Consider the following 17,267-nt stretch of genomic DNA (forward strand, 5'->3'; position numbering starts at 1 on the left):
AAATATCTCAGTAATAATTTTTTATATTGACAGGATATTTTGGATATATTGGGTTAAAGAAATCTATAGTATTATGAAAATTAATTTCACTGCTTCTTTATACTTTTTAAATGTAGCTGCTGGAACAATTTAAATTACATACATAGCTCACGTTATAATTCTACTGGACACTGCCGAAAACTAGAAAATGAAATAATTGAAATGTTCCATTCTCCTGCTTTGTGTGCTCTGCGACTGAATGTGGCCTTTGAGAAAATGTAAACTGAATTGCAGATAGGTACAAACTTAACATGTCCTGTTTATTCTGTCTAGAGTTTGACAGGAGGAGCCAATGGAGGCGTCCATTGTACCGATGTAACAAATGCAAGTAGGACGATGCTTTTCAACATTCATTCTCTGGAATGGGATAAAGAGCTCTGCGAGTGAGTTGTGTTTCGCCCTAAGGATAGTTTCCAAATGTGTTACCTATTTATAACCTACATCTTACTACTTTTAGATGTCGGGGAAGCACGAGACTTTAATCCTTGCTATTTCAACTACAATATGCAAGTCTGTGTTGTATATTCTTTTAAGAGAGGCTGTTGTTGCATATATAATAAACAGGCCAAATTAAGTAATTGTCTTGATTATTCTTCGAGGAAGATTAGGTTCCTTTAGAAAAGTACTTTGGTTTCTTTGTGCTTTTTATTTTTTATTGATTTGTTTCTATAAAGTTGAAATGTTAAATATGCAAGCATACAGCTATGTTCTGCTGGCTTATTTATTTGTTGCTATTTAACTCTATAGTCAAATGCATCCATTTCTAGTTGCTATTTACATTTTTTGCCTTTAAATACAGATAAATGTTTCCAGATGTTTATTTAAAATAGTGTTATGTACCCAGTCTTATCTTATTGTTTTTCAGATTTTTTGAAATTCCAATGAAAGTCCTTCCAAATGTCCGGAGTTCCTCTGAGATCTATGGCCTAATGGTAACAAAAAATTTTCATTTAAAAAACGAAAGCTTTGTTATTCGGAATTCAAAAGTCAGTTGTGTTATGTTTTGTACTTTGAGAGTTGTGACTTTTCTGTGAATGTTGGTAGTATGTAAAATAAGAATTTAGTATTGTTTAAATAGTTTTATAACTTAAAAATCTTAGAGTCCTTCCTACCAATTGATTTTACTTTTTATAAACTTTAATTGGCTTTTCTTTGCGTATTACTACTTCTAAAGTATTAATGGGATAATCTACCTACAGTGCGTGACGTGGGAACGTTCGAGCCAAGTTTATTCTTTTTATCCAAACAACTATTTCGTAGTTGTGGGGTCTGCTTCTAGTTTATAGGAGGGTTTTACTGTTTTACTGGGGTCCTTTTTCCTGTTGAGTCTCTTGATGGCCAAACCATGTTTTTATATTAGATTCTTTGTCAACCTGAGCAGAACTTTAGCAAAGAAACTGAAAGCGAAGAGTCTTTTTCTGATTTGTGATCGCTAATGAAACTGGTTTCCATGATGCACATTTTTACTGTTGCTTTCAGTGAAACCCAGAGAAAAAGTAGTTTCAGCAAAAAAGTGTGCTTAGCGTCATTGAGTATCTCTGTTGACACATCAGGAATGAAAGCCTCTAGGAGGATTTGAACTGGTGTTTGAGCACAAAAACCTGGAATTTATGATATAACTTAAGAATACATCTAAGATAAATTGCAAAAAATATTGTTTAGACATTTCATAACAAATATTAGAAACTCTACTTAGAGAGTTATAGAGTTGAACTCTAAGTACTCTGGATCAAGCTTGAGCGTGAATTCTTAAATGTTTACAATAAAGCCTTTTAAGGCAACATGGAATCTTTTAAGGGAAGCATGGTTGCTACTTATCTACAATAAAAGTGCTTCAGTGATTCCATAGCTTTCTACAAACTGACTTGGGTCAGAGAAAAAACTATTCTTAAGAAACGGTTTCAGAGAATGGTTGAAAAAAACATTTAACTGGCCTAGTTTTCTCTTGCGTTTAAAATATTGTGCTTCTGTCCCCCTTTTCCCCCCTTGCTGACTATAGAAAATCTCTCATAGCCTGGTGAGTAGGTTGCCCACCAATTATGCTACCCATTCATTTGGAAAAGATACAGTGCATTTCTGTTTAGTTTTAGACAAGCAGAAGTCCATTTACTAAACAGATTTTTCTAGAATCTCCATGAACCTCCAAATTATTATAAGCTCTAGTCAAGCTTTAGGGTTTTTTAAAACTTAATCTTATTTGTCTATTTTTAAGTTAACGTTTCGAACTAAAAGACTAAGGTAGTTTTCTGGAATGAGAAATTCTGACGTTCCCCGTTACAAAGTACAGTTGCGATATGCTTTGGGCTTAAGCATAATATGGAAATCAGATATAGCTTTTAAATGTCTGAAACATCTATCTTGATAGATAAATGTCTGAAACATGATATCTTGACCAACTTCTCAGACCAGGTAGTTGGAAATGCACTGTCACTTTTTCTGCATGCTTCACCGGAGGATGTTCCCAGGAGTCCTCCAGAGACCCCTCACTGTGAAGAAAAAGGAGAGCTTTATGTGCCTGACCGCACATAGTAGATCCCGCCGGCAGTTTGTTAGGAACTTCAATAGGATAAGCAAACACTTCCTTTAGTCTTTAAATCTGTTCAAATATACAGCCTCTAGGTTTCCTACTGCTTCACTTTCAGCCCTTTATGAAATTTACCCTTCCCTTATTATCCAGGTTCAGATTTTCTAAGAATATATGCAGTAAATAAAAACAGCAGGTCTTAACCGGAACGCAGGAAAGAAATTAAATAATACCCGCTATCTGGGGAGTCTTTTCTGTTTTGTAAAGGGTTTCCACATATATGCTCTAATTTCCTTATCATCATAGCCATGTGAGGTGGCTTCTCTTCCTACCCTCGCTATAGCAGATAGGAAACCTGAAGCTCCCAGAGGCCGGGAGACCGGCTCGCAAATGGCAGACTGAGGGGTCGGTCCAAAGCTCGTGTTTGGTGTTCTTCCTGCTGCGTTGCGGATCACATTCCTTTCCCCTAATTCCTGAATACCAGTACAGATTTCTCTGTATGAGTGTATGTTTTTTAAAACATTAAGTTTGGTAAAGTACAGTCAGCCACTTAAGTCTCGTTTTTCTTCCTAGAATGCTTGGTCATACTTGATCAAAATAAAAACCACTATTCATGACATGAATTAACTCTTGCTTATCTAATCTTGCAGAATGATGTTGGCTCTGAACAAATAATACCCAATACCTGAGCACTCTTGTGTTTCTTACTTACCTTAAGAGCAGTTCGGGTCGGAAGAATAGTTGGCAAAACACAGCCTTCTAAAATAAATATGTTCCATGCTGGTTTGGTAGCTATTTATATGTTCATTTTAAAGAACGTGTTAGTCTGTTCTTAGTACTAGCGATAATAGCAAAGAGCTAATAGACTTCGGCATTTATGTAGCCCAGGTTCCATTTTGTGAGATAAATAAATTGAGGCATAGAGAAGTTTCAGCGGCCTGCTCAGTGGCTTAACACTAACTAACCAGGACTCCATCTCCTGACTCCCAGTCCAATGTCTCATGTCCATTCTCCAGCGCCACGTCTCTTCTTGTCATTCTAGGAATACTTCTAGTCTCTGTCTCTGAACCACTCACATAGTTAAAGCACTTGCTCTGTCTTGTCTGCCCACATGCTATGGCACGTTGCTATTCACGTTCATTCCTGTTGCAGTTATGTTAGTAGAGCCAGCAGTTTGTGATTATTCATAATCCTTTTTTAAAATTTTATTAGAAAGCTGGGGCCTTGGAAGGTGTGCCAATATCTGGGGTAAGTTTCATCAACAAACATCTCCCTGCTACCTCCCAACCCACCCCCCCTTCCATGTATGGCTTTCCTCCTATATCTTAATCAATCTGCTCCTTCCTCAACTATAGAAAACAAGAGCCGAGAAATTGGCCAATTCTTGTTCTTATGTGACACAGTGTGGGCCATTGAGAATCTTTTGAATAAATTAACTCTAACTCTCCCTTCTCATACCTGTTATCTCATGGGGGTATTAACAAATGTGAAAATGGCCACATGGAAGCAATGCAAAACACATAAGACACTTCATTCCTTGATAAATAAAATAGGAAAAATAAATCCTATGGCTCTCCTAAAAGGGAAATTCATAATGTCATCTTTGTCAGTGTTCTTTATTGTCATTTATACGTTCAGTGTTTGGGAGACCAGTCTGCTGCATTGGTGGGACAAATGTGCTTCCAGGATGGACAAGCCAAAAACACGTGAGTTTAAGAAACAGTGGTGTTTTGTTTGTTTATTTTTCCCTTTGTTGCTTTGAATGAGGAAAAGCTTTTAAAGTTCATCCAAGCTGAAAATCAATAGCTTAAGAATTCCAATACGGATATATAAATTTCTTGCCATTGGTTTTTCTTCATCTCCTTCAAATAAAATACATTACGCATAGGTAAACACACTGATGAGGCTTACGAAGACCTTAATTTATAAAATTCAATACTTTTTCCATCCAGAAACTAAGTTTTGGTTTAACATATTCATGCCTTTTTGGGGGAGGTTGGTGGAGGGTGGAGGATGGCCAAGCGGCTGAGAGAAAGAACCATTATTTAAACTACAACTTTGAACATATTGTTCTTGCCCTAGACTTTCTCACTGTAACGATAACATCATGTTTTTGTGGGATTTTCAATGTTATTTTTCTGGCACTGTGCTTTCTCCCCACTGCCTGGGGTTTCTACTTTGACAAGAAGCAGAAGGAATGATGAAAGTAGAGATTTGGTGCATTTTCGCCTAATCTCGTGTTCCTTTTTTTTTTTTTTTTTTTTTTTTGTTGTTGTTGAGGAAGATTAGCCCTCAGCTAACTACTGCCAGTCCTCCTCTTTTTGCTGAGGAAGCCTGGCTCTGAGCTAACATCTGTGCCCATCTTCCTCTAGTTTTATACGTGGGACGCCTACCACAGCATGGCTGCCAAGCAGTGCTGTGTCTGCACCCGGGATCCGAACCAGCAAACCCCGGGCCGCCGAGAAGCGGAACGTGCAAACTTAACCGCTGCACCACCGGGCCGGCCCCCTAATCTCGTGTTCTTACTACGCACACAAGCAGAGTCTGTAACAAAGCCCCATATCTAAGAGTGATAATATTACTCCCACTTTAGGATGAGAAAACAGATGCTCAGAAATGTTAAGATAGTAAGTAAGAGAAGTCATTGCACCCAGATCCATCTGATTCGACTTAGCCGGGGCTCTTAACCTCTGCACTTTACTGTCCCCTCTGTGGTAAAGCTTTCCAAAAAGCCAACAGGAGACTGTTTACATTTAATTGTGCTGTTCTTGAGGATTTCCTAGTTCTCTCATCAATTTTAACTTCAGTGGCTAAACTCTTCTGTGAATAAGGGAATGTCTAACATTTTCGATGGAATGTTCTTGTAGTCTAGTAGGGTCAGCAGTCCTCATGCAAGAGTGTGACATTATTGATGTGAGAGTTTTTTGGAAGGAGATTGGGAGATATGGAAATTCTTTGCAGGTCATGGTATCCCAAGGGTACAATCAAGATAGCTTGAGTCAGCATGAGTCTGGAAACATATTCCTTGAACTCTGAGCTCCAGGCAGCTGAGTCAGGAGTCAAGAGAAATGATAGAAAAGTAGGCCGTTTCTGTCCTTCTTTCCTCCTCCGCCAGGCACACTAACGCCAATAAATCAGGTGCTCTCTCTATTTGTCAAGTACCTAACACAGCAGAGAGCACAAGGGAGGTACCCAATAAAATTGCCTCCTGTTTCCTCCTCTTTCTGCTCCCCTTCCCCTTGAGCATTCTCAGCCAAATCCTAAAATGGAGAATTGAAGTTAGGGAGGGCTCGTTGAGTATCTCTGCAGCCCCTGCAGGTTGGAGGAGGGAAATAGCAAATTGTAAAATCTTAGGGCTCATATTTCTCTTCTCGAGGGGACGGAACACAAACATACAGTTAATCATATTATACATCAGAATTTACGTGCCGTAAGAAACTTTGAAGTACTGCTATTGGATTTCAAAGGGAGGGGAGAAAAATCACAAAAGATTGTTAGTAATGAGATGTTTTGAAGAATGAGTGATATTGGTGAGGGCACAGAACACTGAATGAGGATGTGAATAGGGAAATGGAAAAACTTGTTTAGAGAATGGCGAGAACGTTTGGGTAGGGAAGTGGGAGGAAATAAGGCTAGGATCGTGTTGTGAAGCCCTAAAGTTCTGACTGAGGAGGTTTTTCGTCATAGGCAGTGGGACACTTCAGAAGGTTTGTGAGCTGGTGTTCAGAGATGACTGGAGCTGGCCATTAATGCTATGGCAGTCCTAGGTCAAAGGGAGGAGAGACTAGAGGCAAAGAGGCCGTGGAGGAGGCCACTACATCATCCCAGGAAGAAGAACAAGAGCTGAGCAGGATGGGGACAGAGGGACGCTGTGGGTGGATGTCCACAGCACTGCAGAGAGAGGAGAGACAGGAAGTAGGTATGGAGTCTAGTCACCTGGGCCCAGTGGTTGGGCTTAGCCAAAGTAGAATGGGCCTGGTTTGAAGAATATCTGTTTGGGACATGTTTGTGGTACTGGTAGGCCAAATATTGCACACATTTAGAAATGTAGAATGAGTTCAATATAAAAGTAGAGACTTTGAATTTCCCTCATTTAGAGGTGATTTTGAATCAATAGGAATGGATAAAATTACCAAGGAGATATTTAGAAGTGCAAGACACAGGGGTAAAGAGTTCAGAAAAATAGAGTGCAGTTATTCATTAATGTGGAAATCTAGGGTAGAGATATTTAAGAGGTCAGCAGTGCAAAGTACTCCCAAAATGTCATGGAGGCTGAGAATGTGAACAGACCAGTGTACATAAAAATTAGGTCTTCAGTGGTGATCTCCAAGAATGAAGCTTTTGTGGAAAGAATGTTCAAGATAAAAGCCAGGTTGCTGATGGTCAAAAAAGATGTGGGTAGGTAGAAAATAGCGACAGCAGGACAGAATTTGCTTTGCAAAAATGTAACCATCCAGGAATGGTGAGCAAAGTAAGTAGTTCTTTAGGTTAACAAGATCATGCCAAGCTTGGGGAAATTTTTTTGTTTGTGTTTTTAAGTTAATGGCAAGACCAGAGAATGTTTCTTTGGAGTCTGAGTAGAAAACAGATGGAAACTGTAAAATAAATGGGGAGATAAGTGATAGGCAAAGTGAAGTCCTAAGAGGTTAGAGAGATTGGGACTGAGAATTTAGGTAATCTCTCTGAATCTCAGCAGGGAGAAAATGGCAGTCAGCTCAGAATTCAGTGGAAAGTTTCCCTGTCTCTGTTTTGGGGTAGAGGAACAGACTATGGGTGATTCTAATTCTTTTTTAGTCTGTTTGTATTTTCTAATTTTTCCAGAATGAACAAGGATTATTTGAACATTAAATTTTGCTTTTAAGAAAGAGAACCCAAGGGGCTGACCCAGTGGTGTAGTGGTTAATTTCACGGGCTCCGCTTTGGTGGCCCAGAGTTCCCTGGTTTGGATCCTGGGTGCGGACCTACACGCCACTCATCAAGCCATGCTGTGGCGGTGTCCCACATGCTAAATAGAGGAAGATTAGCACAGATGTTAGCTCAGCGACAATCTTCCTCAGCAAAAAGAAGAAGATTGGCAACGGATGTTAGCTTAGGGCCAATCTTCCTCTCCAAGAAAGAAAGAGAGAGAACCCAAGATAGATGCCTTCCCTCCCCAGAGGTGCTGACTAAGTGTAATAAAGGAGCCCTTTTGCCTCCTTCACAGCTTCAGCCTGGGCCACTCACCCTCCCCCCGTGCACAGTCTTTGGCACACTTCTCCATGATGAATAGCAAGCAACCTTTACCTTCACAGAGGTTAGAAAAGTCAGGCATCTTTCTGGGATGTTAGAACACAGTACAATCTTGAGGAAGGGTAGGTAGACCATATAAATGCTGAAAGCTCCATATATGTTTGATGACTGTGAAGAAAAAATAATAAAATTTAAGAGGAAAATGATTGCCTGTGTACTGCTTTGAAAGCTGTGACCTAAATGTAGCAAGTGAGTCTCTTCATACATTGATGATGCTCCTTAATTGTTAAGAATACTAACTTAAGAATTCACTTTTATTAAGTGCCTTGAGCCTTTGTATCAATTTTGTACTTTAAGACTTGTACACTACTGTTTGGTACACAGTGTTTTTTGGGCTTTTTTGTTTTTATTATTTATTTATTTATTTTTTGGTGAGGAAGATTAGCCCTGAGCTAATATCTATTGCCAATCTTCCTCTTTTTGCTGAGAAAGATTGTCCCTGAGCTAACATCTGCTCATCTTCCTCTATTTTATATGTGGGATGCCTCCACAGCATGGCTTGATGAGCGATGTGTAGGTCCGTGCCCAGGATCCAAACCTGTGAACCCCAGGCTGCCAAAGCAGAGCACACGAACTTAACCTCTACACCACTGGCCCAGCCCCTACAGAGTGTTTTTCTGGGGGCTAATTGGTACAGATTTCTCCTTCAAAAAGCATGAAAGAGATAATTAACTTCCATTTTTATGAATATTTAGTAAAGGAGATTAACTTAAAATACAAAGCATTTTCAGCATCACGGAAGTAAAAAGGTATAGTGATTTATGTGTTTTAATTTGTAAATATGTTATTACCTGTACCTAGTGTTATTTGACTGATGTCTTTTAAAACTTAGACACAGTAGTCCCCCTTATCCACAGTTTCGCTTTCAGTAGTTTCACTTACCCACAGTCAACCGCAGTCCAAAAATATTAATGGAAAATTCCAGAAATAAACAATTCATAAGTTTTAAATTGCACGTCATTCTGAGTAGCGTGATGAAATCTCACGCCATCCTGCTCCGTCCTGCCCGGGACATGAATCATCCCTTTGTCTGGCGTATCCACGCTGTATACGCTACCTGCCCATTAGTCACTTAGTAGCCCTATTGGGTATCAGATCAACAGTAGTGGTGTCGCAGTACTTGTGTTCAAATAACCCTTATTTTACTCAATAATGGCCCTAGAGCACAAGAGAAGTGATGCTGGCAATTTGGATATTCTCTTACTGTGCCTTATTTATAAATTAAACTTTATCATAGGTGTATATGTATAGGAAAAAACATAGTATATATAGGGTTCGGTGCTGTCTGTGATTTCAGGCATCCAGTGGCGTTCTTGGAACATACCCCCCGTGGATGGCGGGGGGACAACTGTATTCACTAGTCCCATGCTCTGTGAATGTGTTAGCTGTTCATAATGCAGGCCAAGAATATGTTTGGGTGAGAAAGGATAGAATATTTGGGGCTAATTCTTATTCACAACAGTGGTGCCTGGAAAAATGTTTATGGGAAACAATAGCCCTTGGTTTCTGTTTGCTGCACAAGACAAACGCAGCTGATGTCGCAGAACACAGCCGCAAGGCCTGTGGAGAGGGAATCCCAAGCTCGGGCAGGGCGGCTTGCGGAGAGCCAAGGGTGGCAGTTGCAGCCAACTCAGTTGAAAACTATTTCACTGTGACCCTTACTGGTATCAGTTTAGGCTGCTTATCTGCCTGGCCTAAGTCAAAACTCCTTCCTCATGTCTAAATGGCACACTTGTTGCGGGGTCTGAAGCTTATACCGATAAGGCTGCCACGACAGAAAATTCGGTTCTTCCATGGCAGCTGTGTTACAGTCTGGCTCTGACTCACGCTGTTAGAATGCCTCTCCTGCAGGGAGACTGGGAAAGCGAGGCCTTAATTAGCCTTCCCCTCTATGTCACCCCTGTCCCTGTGGTCCAGCTACATTTTCCTGCACTCTGGACGGAGCTTCCTCTCTGTGCCAGAAGAGAGTGGCGTTTCTCAGTTGATGACTGACTAATGGCAGAGCTAAGCTGGCCAGCCCCATTGGTGAATGGCCCTTAGTCACAGTGCTTCACTGCACGTGGATTCGTAGCAGCCTAACTGTGACTGAACATAGAATTTGTTGTCATTCAGCAATATTTTCTTAACACAGCCCTGGGCTATGACTGACGAAGCGCTAAATACTTTACCTGCATTTTTCCATTCAGATGGTACTAAGTACGTTTCCTTCTAGATTTATCTTGAAAACAGTATTCCAAAGAGTACGCGATGTTTATTAACTTTTGGAACTTTTCTAAAACTTTAATGACTTTTGTTGTACAAAGTTAAATGTCAGTTTAAATGATTTGTCTTATTAATGTTTCATCATTTACTTTTAATAAAATTGTTATACTGTTCATTCTTCCCCCAACTATAGGTATGGAACAGGCTGTTTCTTACTATGTAATACAGGCCGTAAGGTTGGTTTTTTCAAATTAAAACATTGATGAAAGTCTTCTTGAACTTCACATAAATAATGCTTGAGCATAATTGGCTATTAAGTTACTTTGGCGTCTACAGCATTTATTTACTCTTTATCAGGATTAAATTTAGAGCTCAATAAAAATGCTGAAAATCGCTAAATTTGAATGGTTCTAGTAAGAACCATTTTAGGTTCTTTGACTTTTATATTTGTGTTTTTAATTGTGTTGGTGGGATAGCTACACTAGAACCTTCCAGATTCTTAATGGAAATCTAATTTGGAACAAGGGATAAAGTTTTTGTTCTGTTTAAGTGTATTCTTAATGCTAGAAATTTTGACTATTAAGATTTAGTTTTTAAATTGGTGTATTTATTGAATTATTTTGTAGCTAGGTCATTTTAGCTTTCAAAAATATTCTTAGGCTATCTTTTTATTTGCCTGGCTACTGAAATCTTTTTCTCCTTCCTACAGTGTGTATTTTCTGAACACGGCCTTCTGACCACAGTGGCTTATAAACTCGGCAGAGATAAACCCGTATATTATGCATTGGAAGTAAGTTTTTTCCGATCAACATGGATAATATGACAAACTGTCAAAGCTGATGAAACTCACAGTGTTTTCTAACACCTTTTCTGATAAATCTGAATAGATAGGACTCAAAAAACTCAGTTTTCTTCTTGGCATTCAGTTAGGTAGAAGGACCCTGAGACTGAGCTGGTGTCCCAGGCTCCCAGGAGTCCTGGATTATTTTGTATCGGCTCCTCAGTTCTTTTACCAATTAATTGTGTGACCCTGGGCGTGTTACTTAACCTCTTTGCAGTGTAAGATTTTCTGTCTCTAAAGTTTACTGAAGGCATCGACTTATTCGCTAACATTTTTTTCAGCATTTCATTATAACCACAAAGCCTCAGTGTTCCAGAGAGAACCGCTGGGCCCAAAAAAAAACAGAGCAACTCTCTTCATGTGTATCCTCGTAAAAATAAATTTTCTGTCACATTTTGATGGGAGAAAGAAAGCGAGGAGATTTATGCCATTTTTCACTCAAGCATTTGTTTCAGACATGTTTGCAAATTCTAGTAGGAATGTGTCAGCCTAAGTCTGTAGGGCAAGGTGAGTTTGCATTAGAACCTTTATTTATAAAGTCAGTGAAGCAGTACTCTTTGTGTAAAATCGGAAGCATTTCTTTTTTTTTTAAGATTTTATTTTTCCTTTTCTCCCCAAAGCCCCCCGGTACATAGTTGTGTATTTTTAGTTGTGGGTCCTTCTAGTTGTGGCATGTGGGATGCCACCTCAGTGTGGCCTCACGAGCGGTGCCATGTCTGCGCCCAGGATCCGAACCGGTGAAACCCCGGGCTGCCAAAGTGGAGCGTGTGAACTTAACCACTCGGCCACGGGCCGGCCCCAGAACAGAGGGGATTTTTAAAGTGCAAATTCATCATTTCTGCTGATGTGGACCTCTACCTCGTTTTCATCACCAAGAGAGTTCTTTTTTTCTCTCCCTACCCCCTGGCATGGGATTCATCTAGGCCTGATATTTTGACATCTCTAGGTTCCTATTTTCGTTATCAGTAAAAAGGAATTAAGGCACAGGATCCTTTAGTTGTTCTAAGACTTTAAACTCAATTAAACTGTCTCAGTTTGTCCCACTCTTTCTCGGTGGAAAATTTTTCTTAGTGGTGGAAGAGACTGAAGCAAAATAGAGCAGTCAATTAGTTCCGTCTTCCCTCTGCCGTCTGTTAATAGCGCACTGTCTTCCCGAAGCGGTGCTTTCCCCTTTCCTTGTTCATCTTCTTTTTCTAAATATTATTTCACAAAAGAAAATCCTTTTGGGAGTTTTTAATATGATTATGAACTTGAGCTTACTTAGGATTTGAGACTTGCATGTTCTGTGTTCTTTCATAGGATGTAAGTTCCCTGAGGCCAGAGTACTTGTCTGTCTAGTTCACCACTCTGTCCCAGCAGGCTGGCATGTGGTAGACACTCAGTAAATATTGGTTACATACCAAATCCTATTTTCTGCCATATTTGTCTATTTAAATATGAGCTTCAAAGAGGGTTCGCTATATTCCCCCATTGGTTTCTTTTTGTTTTTTTTAAAGATTGGCACCTGAGCTAACATCTGTTGCCAATCTTCTTTTTTTCTTCTTCTTCTCCCCAAAGCCCCCCAGTACATAGTTGTATATCTTAGTTGTAGGTCCTTCTGGTTGTGGCATGTGGGACACCACCTCAGCGTGGCCTGACGAGCGATGCCATTTCCGTGCCCAGGATCTGAACCAGCGAAACCCTGGGCCACCAAAGCAGAGCACGCAAACTTAGCCACTCAGCCACGGGGCCAGCCCCCATTGGTTTCTTTAAATGTCCTTTCTCCCCTCTCTTCTTTGGTATGATTTATGATTATAGTGTAAGGTTTTCCTTAGAGTTTTTCATCCCTCTTGAGCCAGATATTCCATTTTAGATATAAGCCTGTATATTAGTGAACTATTGCTGTATAACAATATTACCACAAATGTAGGTGGCTTAAAACCACACCCATTTGTTATCTTACAGTTCCCATGGGTCAGGAGCCCCGGAACAGCTTAGCTGGGTCCTCTGCTCAGGGTCTTGCAAGGCTGCAGCCAAGGTGTTGGCTGAGGCTACAGTCTCACCTGAGGCTCCGTCTGCTTGCAGGCTCACTCAGCTTATTGGCTGAATTCAGTTCCTTGCGGTTGTAGGACTGAGGGCTTTGGTTTCTTGCTAGCTGTCAGCCAGAGGCTGCCCTCAGCTCCTAGAGGCCACCTTCGTTTCTTCCCATGTTAGGGCTCCTAGCATGGCCCTCTGCTTCCTCAGAGCCAGCAAGGGAGACCCGGAGTCCAGAAAACAGGCATGATAATCTTATGCGATATAGTCACGTACACATCATCACATACATCCTGTCACCTTTGACATGTGCTACTGGTTAGGAGCAAGTCATAGGTCCTAACCTATGGCATGAACACCAGGAGGCGGGGCTCATGGGGCTACCTTAATTAAGAATCTATCTGCCACAGCCTATAAACATTGTTTATGGAGTTTTGTCATGTACTTTCTTAGAAAGTATACTTTCTGAGCAATAAATAGTTTGTTTTTTTGGTTTTTTTTTTTTTGATGAAGATTAGCCCTGAGCTAACTGCTGCCAATCCTCCTCTTTTTGCTGAGGAAGACTGGCCCAGAGCTAACATCCATGCCCATCTTCCTCTACTTTATACATGGGACACCTACCACAGCATGGCTTAACAAGCAGTGCCATGTCCACACCCAGGATCTGAACCGACGAACCCTGGGCCACCCAGAAGCAGAACGTGCGCACTTAACCGCTGTGCCACTGGGCCGGCCCTAAATAGTTTTAATTTTAGTTCCCTAACTTGTTACTGAAGTATTGATGATATAGATTACATTTCAAAAATAATGCTCCCCCAATTCAACTCTGTTCCTTTTCTCTTTTCTATGCAATTAAAAATGGTATAGAATTCAAGTTTGCATTTATAATCTTATAAAATTAAGTACAGTATAAATGTGTATGTAGAGATACCTATTACTGTAGCATATACAAAATTGTGTTTACTATGCCTAATGCATGATTTTAAGCAATTTAAGGATAATCTTAGTTTTATGTAATTTTTCTCCACTCCTACTGATTTTAAGTGTAACGACCTTGCAAGATACAACTCTCCTCCATCCTGAAATATTTGCTTTATACAGATACTGTTCGTGGCAGTGGCAATCATGTCAAGGAGCTTTTGAGGAAAAGTATGCTTGCCTGCTATGACATTACATCAAATCTGCTTGATCTTCCTTTTTTTGAGGAAGATTAGCACTGAGCTAACATCTGCTGCCAATCCTCCTCTTTTGCTGAGGAAAACTGGCTCTGAGCTAACGTCTGTGCCCATCTTCCTCTACTTTATACCTGGGACGCCTACCACAGCATGGCTTGACAAGCGGTGCCATGTCCGCACCCAAGATCTGAACCAGCAAACCCTGGGCCGCCAAAGCAGAACGTGCGCACCGCTGTGCCACCAGGCCGGCCCCTGCTTGATTAGTTTTAATCCAGTCTTCCTGTAACCTCTTTCTTAGCCTTTCACTTTCCAGGCTATGTGTCTAGTTTTTATATAATTTAGTCCCCTTATCCTGTTATCATTGAATTTATTCTTTATGCCCTCTCATTTCTATTATGTCTTTCTTAGAGTACAACCATTAGGCTTGCGAGCACCTTTCCCCGAGGATCATGACTTAGGCCAAGGGTTGGTTCTTATTTGTAGATGATGCACTTAACTATTGGATCTTGATATTTAGGATATAATTGACAAATATCAAATAACTTATTTGATAGCAAGTAGACAGTCACTTTCTGTCTATCATTTTAGGTTTCCGTTCCTGTACTCTTTTTCCTGCCCATCTCAAAGCATTATACCATCTTCCACTTTATCTCCTGCTTCTGAATTCAGAAGACCACATCTTTTGTGAATTTGGAGGTTTCTCTCATTTTTATTAATGTTTTTAAAGGCTAACTAATACTATGTGTTATATCCTTAGACCAAAATTATATATTTCTTTCAGATAAGTATTTTGAATCTACCTTTTATTTTCTTATATTGACTCTATTTCTTCACTCACAACCAAACTCTCCTGTACACCTCTGATGACCAAATTTAGAATACTTTTTTTCTGGAGCCTTAATGGTAGCTTTGTATTTTTTTTGTTTTAATCTAAGTAATGCCCTCTGGTTCTCAACCAGTTACCTTTAAGTAAAACCTTAAATTTGCTGGGGCCCGCCTGGTGGTGTAGCAGTTAAGTTCGCACACTCTGCTTCAGCGGCCCGGGGTTCACAGGTTTGGATCCTGGGTGCAGACCTACACATTGCTCATCAAGCCATATTGTGGCAGCGTCCCATATACAAATTGAGGAAGATTGGCATAAGTGTTAGCTCAGGACCAATCTTCCTCACCAAAAAACACCCCACGAAACACCTTGATATTCCTTTTGCTAAAACCATATTGCTTCCTCTCAAAAAAATATTGTCTAAGCATGTAACATCCTGCCCTTTTCAATGGAAATGAGGCACATCCACATTTGGTTTCCAAAAATATAAAGTTCCACTAGCTGATAGTCAGAAAACCACTCTAATAGACTTCTAGCACAGTGGCTTTTTTTTTTTTTTGGTGAGAAAGACTGGGCTTGAGCTAACATCTCTGCCAATCCTCCTCCATTTTATGTGGGATGCCACTGCAGAGTGGCTTGACGAGTGGTGCTAGGTCTGTGCCTGGGATCCGAACCTGTGAATCCTGGGCCACCAAAGCAGAGCATACAAACTTAACCACTACGCCACTGGGCCGGGCCCCACAGTGGCTTTTTTATTTTTATTTATTTATTTATTTATTTTTGTTTATTTATTTTTTTTATTGGGTTAATGATAGATTACAATCTTGTGAAATTTCAGTTGTACGTTAATGTTTGTCAGTCGTATTGTAGGTGCACCATTTCACCCTTTGTGCCCACCCCCCGACCCCACCTTTCCCCTGGTAGCCCACAGTGGCTTTTTTAAATTCATAGTTTACTCACCTAAAACTATTGAAAATATATACATTTCTTAGCTAGATGCCATTTAGAGCCAGTATCTTTTGAGAGTATAAGGAGAAGGGACATCTGTTTTTTGTTGTCATTTTTTTTTTTGAGGAATATTAGCCCTGAGCTAACATCCACTGCCAATCCTCCTCTTTTTGCTGAGGAAGACTGACCCTGAGCTAACATCCGTGCCCATCTTCCTCTGCTTTGTATGTGTGACGCCTACCCCAGCATGGCTTGCCAAGCGGTGCCCTGTCCACACCCGGGATCCAAACCGGCAAACCCTGGGCCGCCAAAGCAGAACATGGGAACTTAACTGCTGCGCCATCAGGCGTTTTTTAAATTAGATCTAGAACTGTGCTATCCAGTATGGTAGCCACTAGCCACATGTGGCTATTGAGCACTTTAAATGTGGCTAGTCCAAATTGAGATGTGCTGTAAGTATAAAATATATACCCAATTTCAGACTTAGTACAAAAAATAGATAAAATATCTCAATAATTTTTATATTGATTGCATGTTGCAATGATAATATTTTTAATATATTAGGTTAAACAAAATACCTTACAATTAATTTAGCCTGTTTCTTTTTACCTATTTAATCTGGTAACTAGAAAATTTAAGTCATATATGTGGCTCACATTATATTTCTATTAGACAACACTGGTCTAGAAAATCTTATATATTTACTAGTCTTTAGCAACTACTGTCTCTGAATTGTTTGCTTCCAAAGGAAATTTGAAAGTAAAATTCTTTTTTTTTTGTTTGAGGAAGATTAGCCCTGAACTAACATCCACTGTCAGTCCTCCTCTTTTTGCTGTGGAAGACTGGCCCTGAGCTAACATCTGTGCCCATCTTCCTCTACTTATCTTCCTCTACTTTATATGTGGGATGCCTGCCACAGCATGGTTTGATAAGTGGTGTGTAGGTCCATGCCAGGGACCCAAACCTGTGAACCCTGGGCCACCAGAGCAGAGTGTGTGAACTTAACCGCTACGCCACTGGGCCAACCCCGAGCTTAAAGTTGTTTTGTTTTTTTCTTTTTGAGGAAGATCAGCCCTGAGCTAACCACCGCCAATCCTCCTCTTTTTGCTGAGGAAGACCAGCCCTGAGCTAACATCCATGCCCATATTCCTCTACTGTTTTGTATGTGGGACGCCTGCCACAGCATGGCTTTTTGCGAAGCAGTGCCATGTCCGCACCTGGGATCCGAACTGGCAAACCCTGGGCTGCCGAGAAGCGGAACGTGGGAACTTAACCGCTGCGCCACCGGGCCGGCCACCCGAGCTTAAAATTCTTTAATCTCTCTAAGCAAAAAATTTATTTACTTCCTCTTGATGGTCCCACTAAGTACCTAAATATGTAACATATCAAAGTTAGGAAGTGTGTTAAGAACTT

The 17,267-nt window shown here is 40.4% G+C and overlaps 1 protein-coding gene across 8 annotated transcripts in view; it reads left to right on the forward strand.

Moving 5' to 3' along the window:
- GK (glycerol kinase) overlaps positions 1–17,267 on the forward strand; it is a 68,489-nt gene that overhangs the window by 36,892 nt on the left and 14,330 nt on the right. For 4 of the 8 annotated variants that reach the window (XM_070605671.1, XM_070605674.1, XM_070605673.1 and 1 more), the window contains 7 exons: positions 313–422; positions 905–971; positions 2,039–2,056; positions 3,776–3,811; positions 4,202–4,269; positions 10,248–10,290; positions 10,764–10,844. In XM_070605671.1, the coding sequence (XP_070461772.1) occupies positions 313–422; positions 905–971; positions 2,039–2,056; positions 3,776–3,811; positions 4,202–4,269; positions 10,248–10,290; positions 10,764–10,844 (423 nt within the window). The remainder of the gene's footprint in view (positions 1–312; positions 423–904; positions 972–2,038; positions 2,057–3,775; positions 3,812–4,201; positions 4,270–10,247; positions 10,291–10,763; positions 10,845–17,267) is intronic. The other 4 variants (XM_070605675.1, XM_070605677.1, XM_070605679.1 and 1 more) reach the window with 1 other exon arrangement.

The sequence above is a fragment of the Equus przewalskii genome, chromosome X, assembly GCF_037783145.1.
Source record: "Equus przewalskii isolate Varuska chromosome X, EquPr2, whole genome shotgun sequence".
In the NCBI taxonomy this organism is placed as follows: Eukaryota; Metazoa; Chordata; class Mammalia; order Perissodactyla; family Equidae; genus Equus; species Equus przewalskii.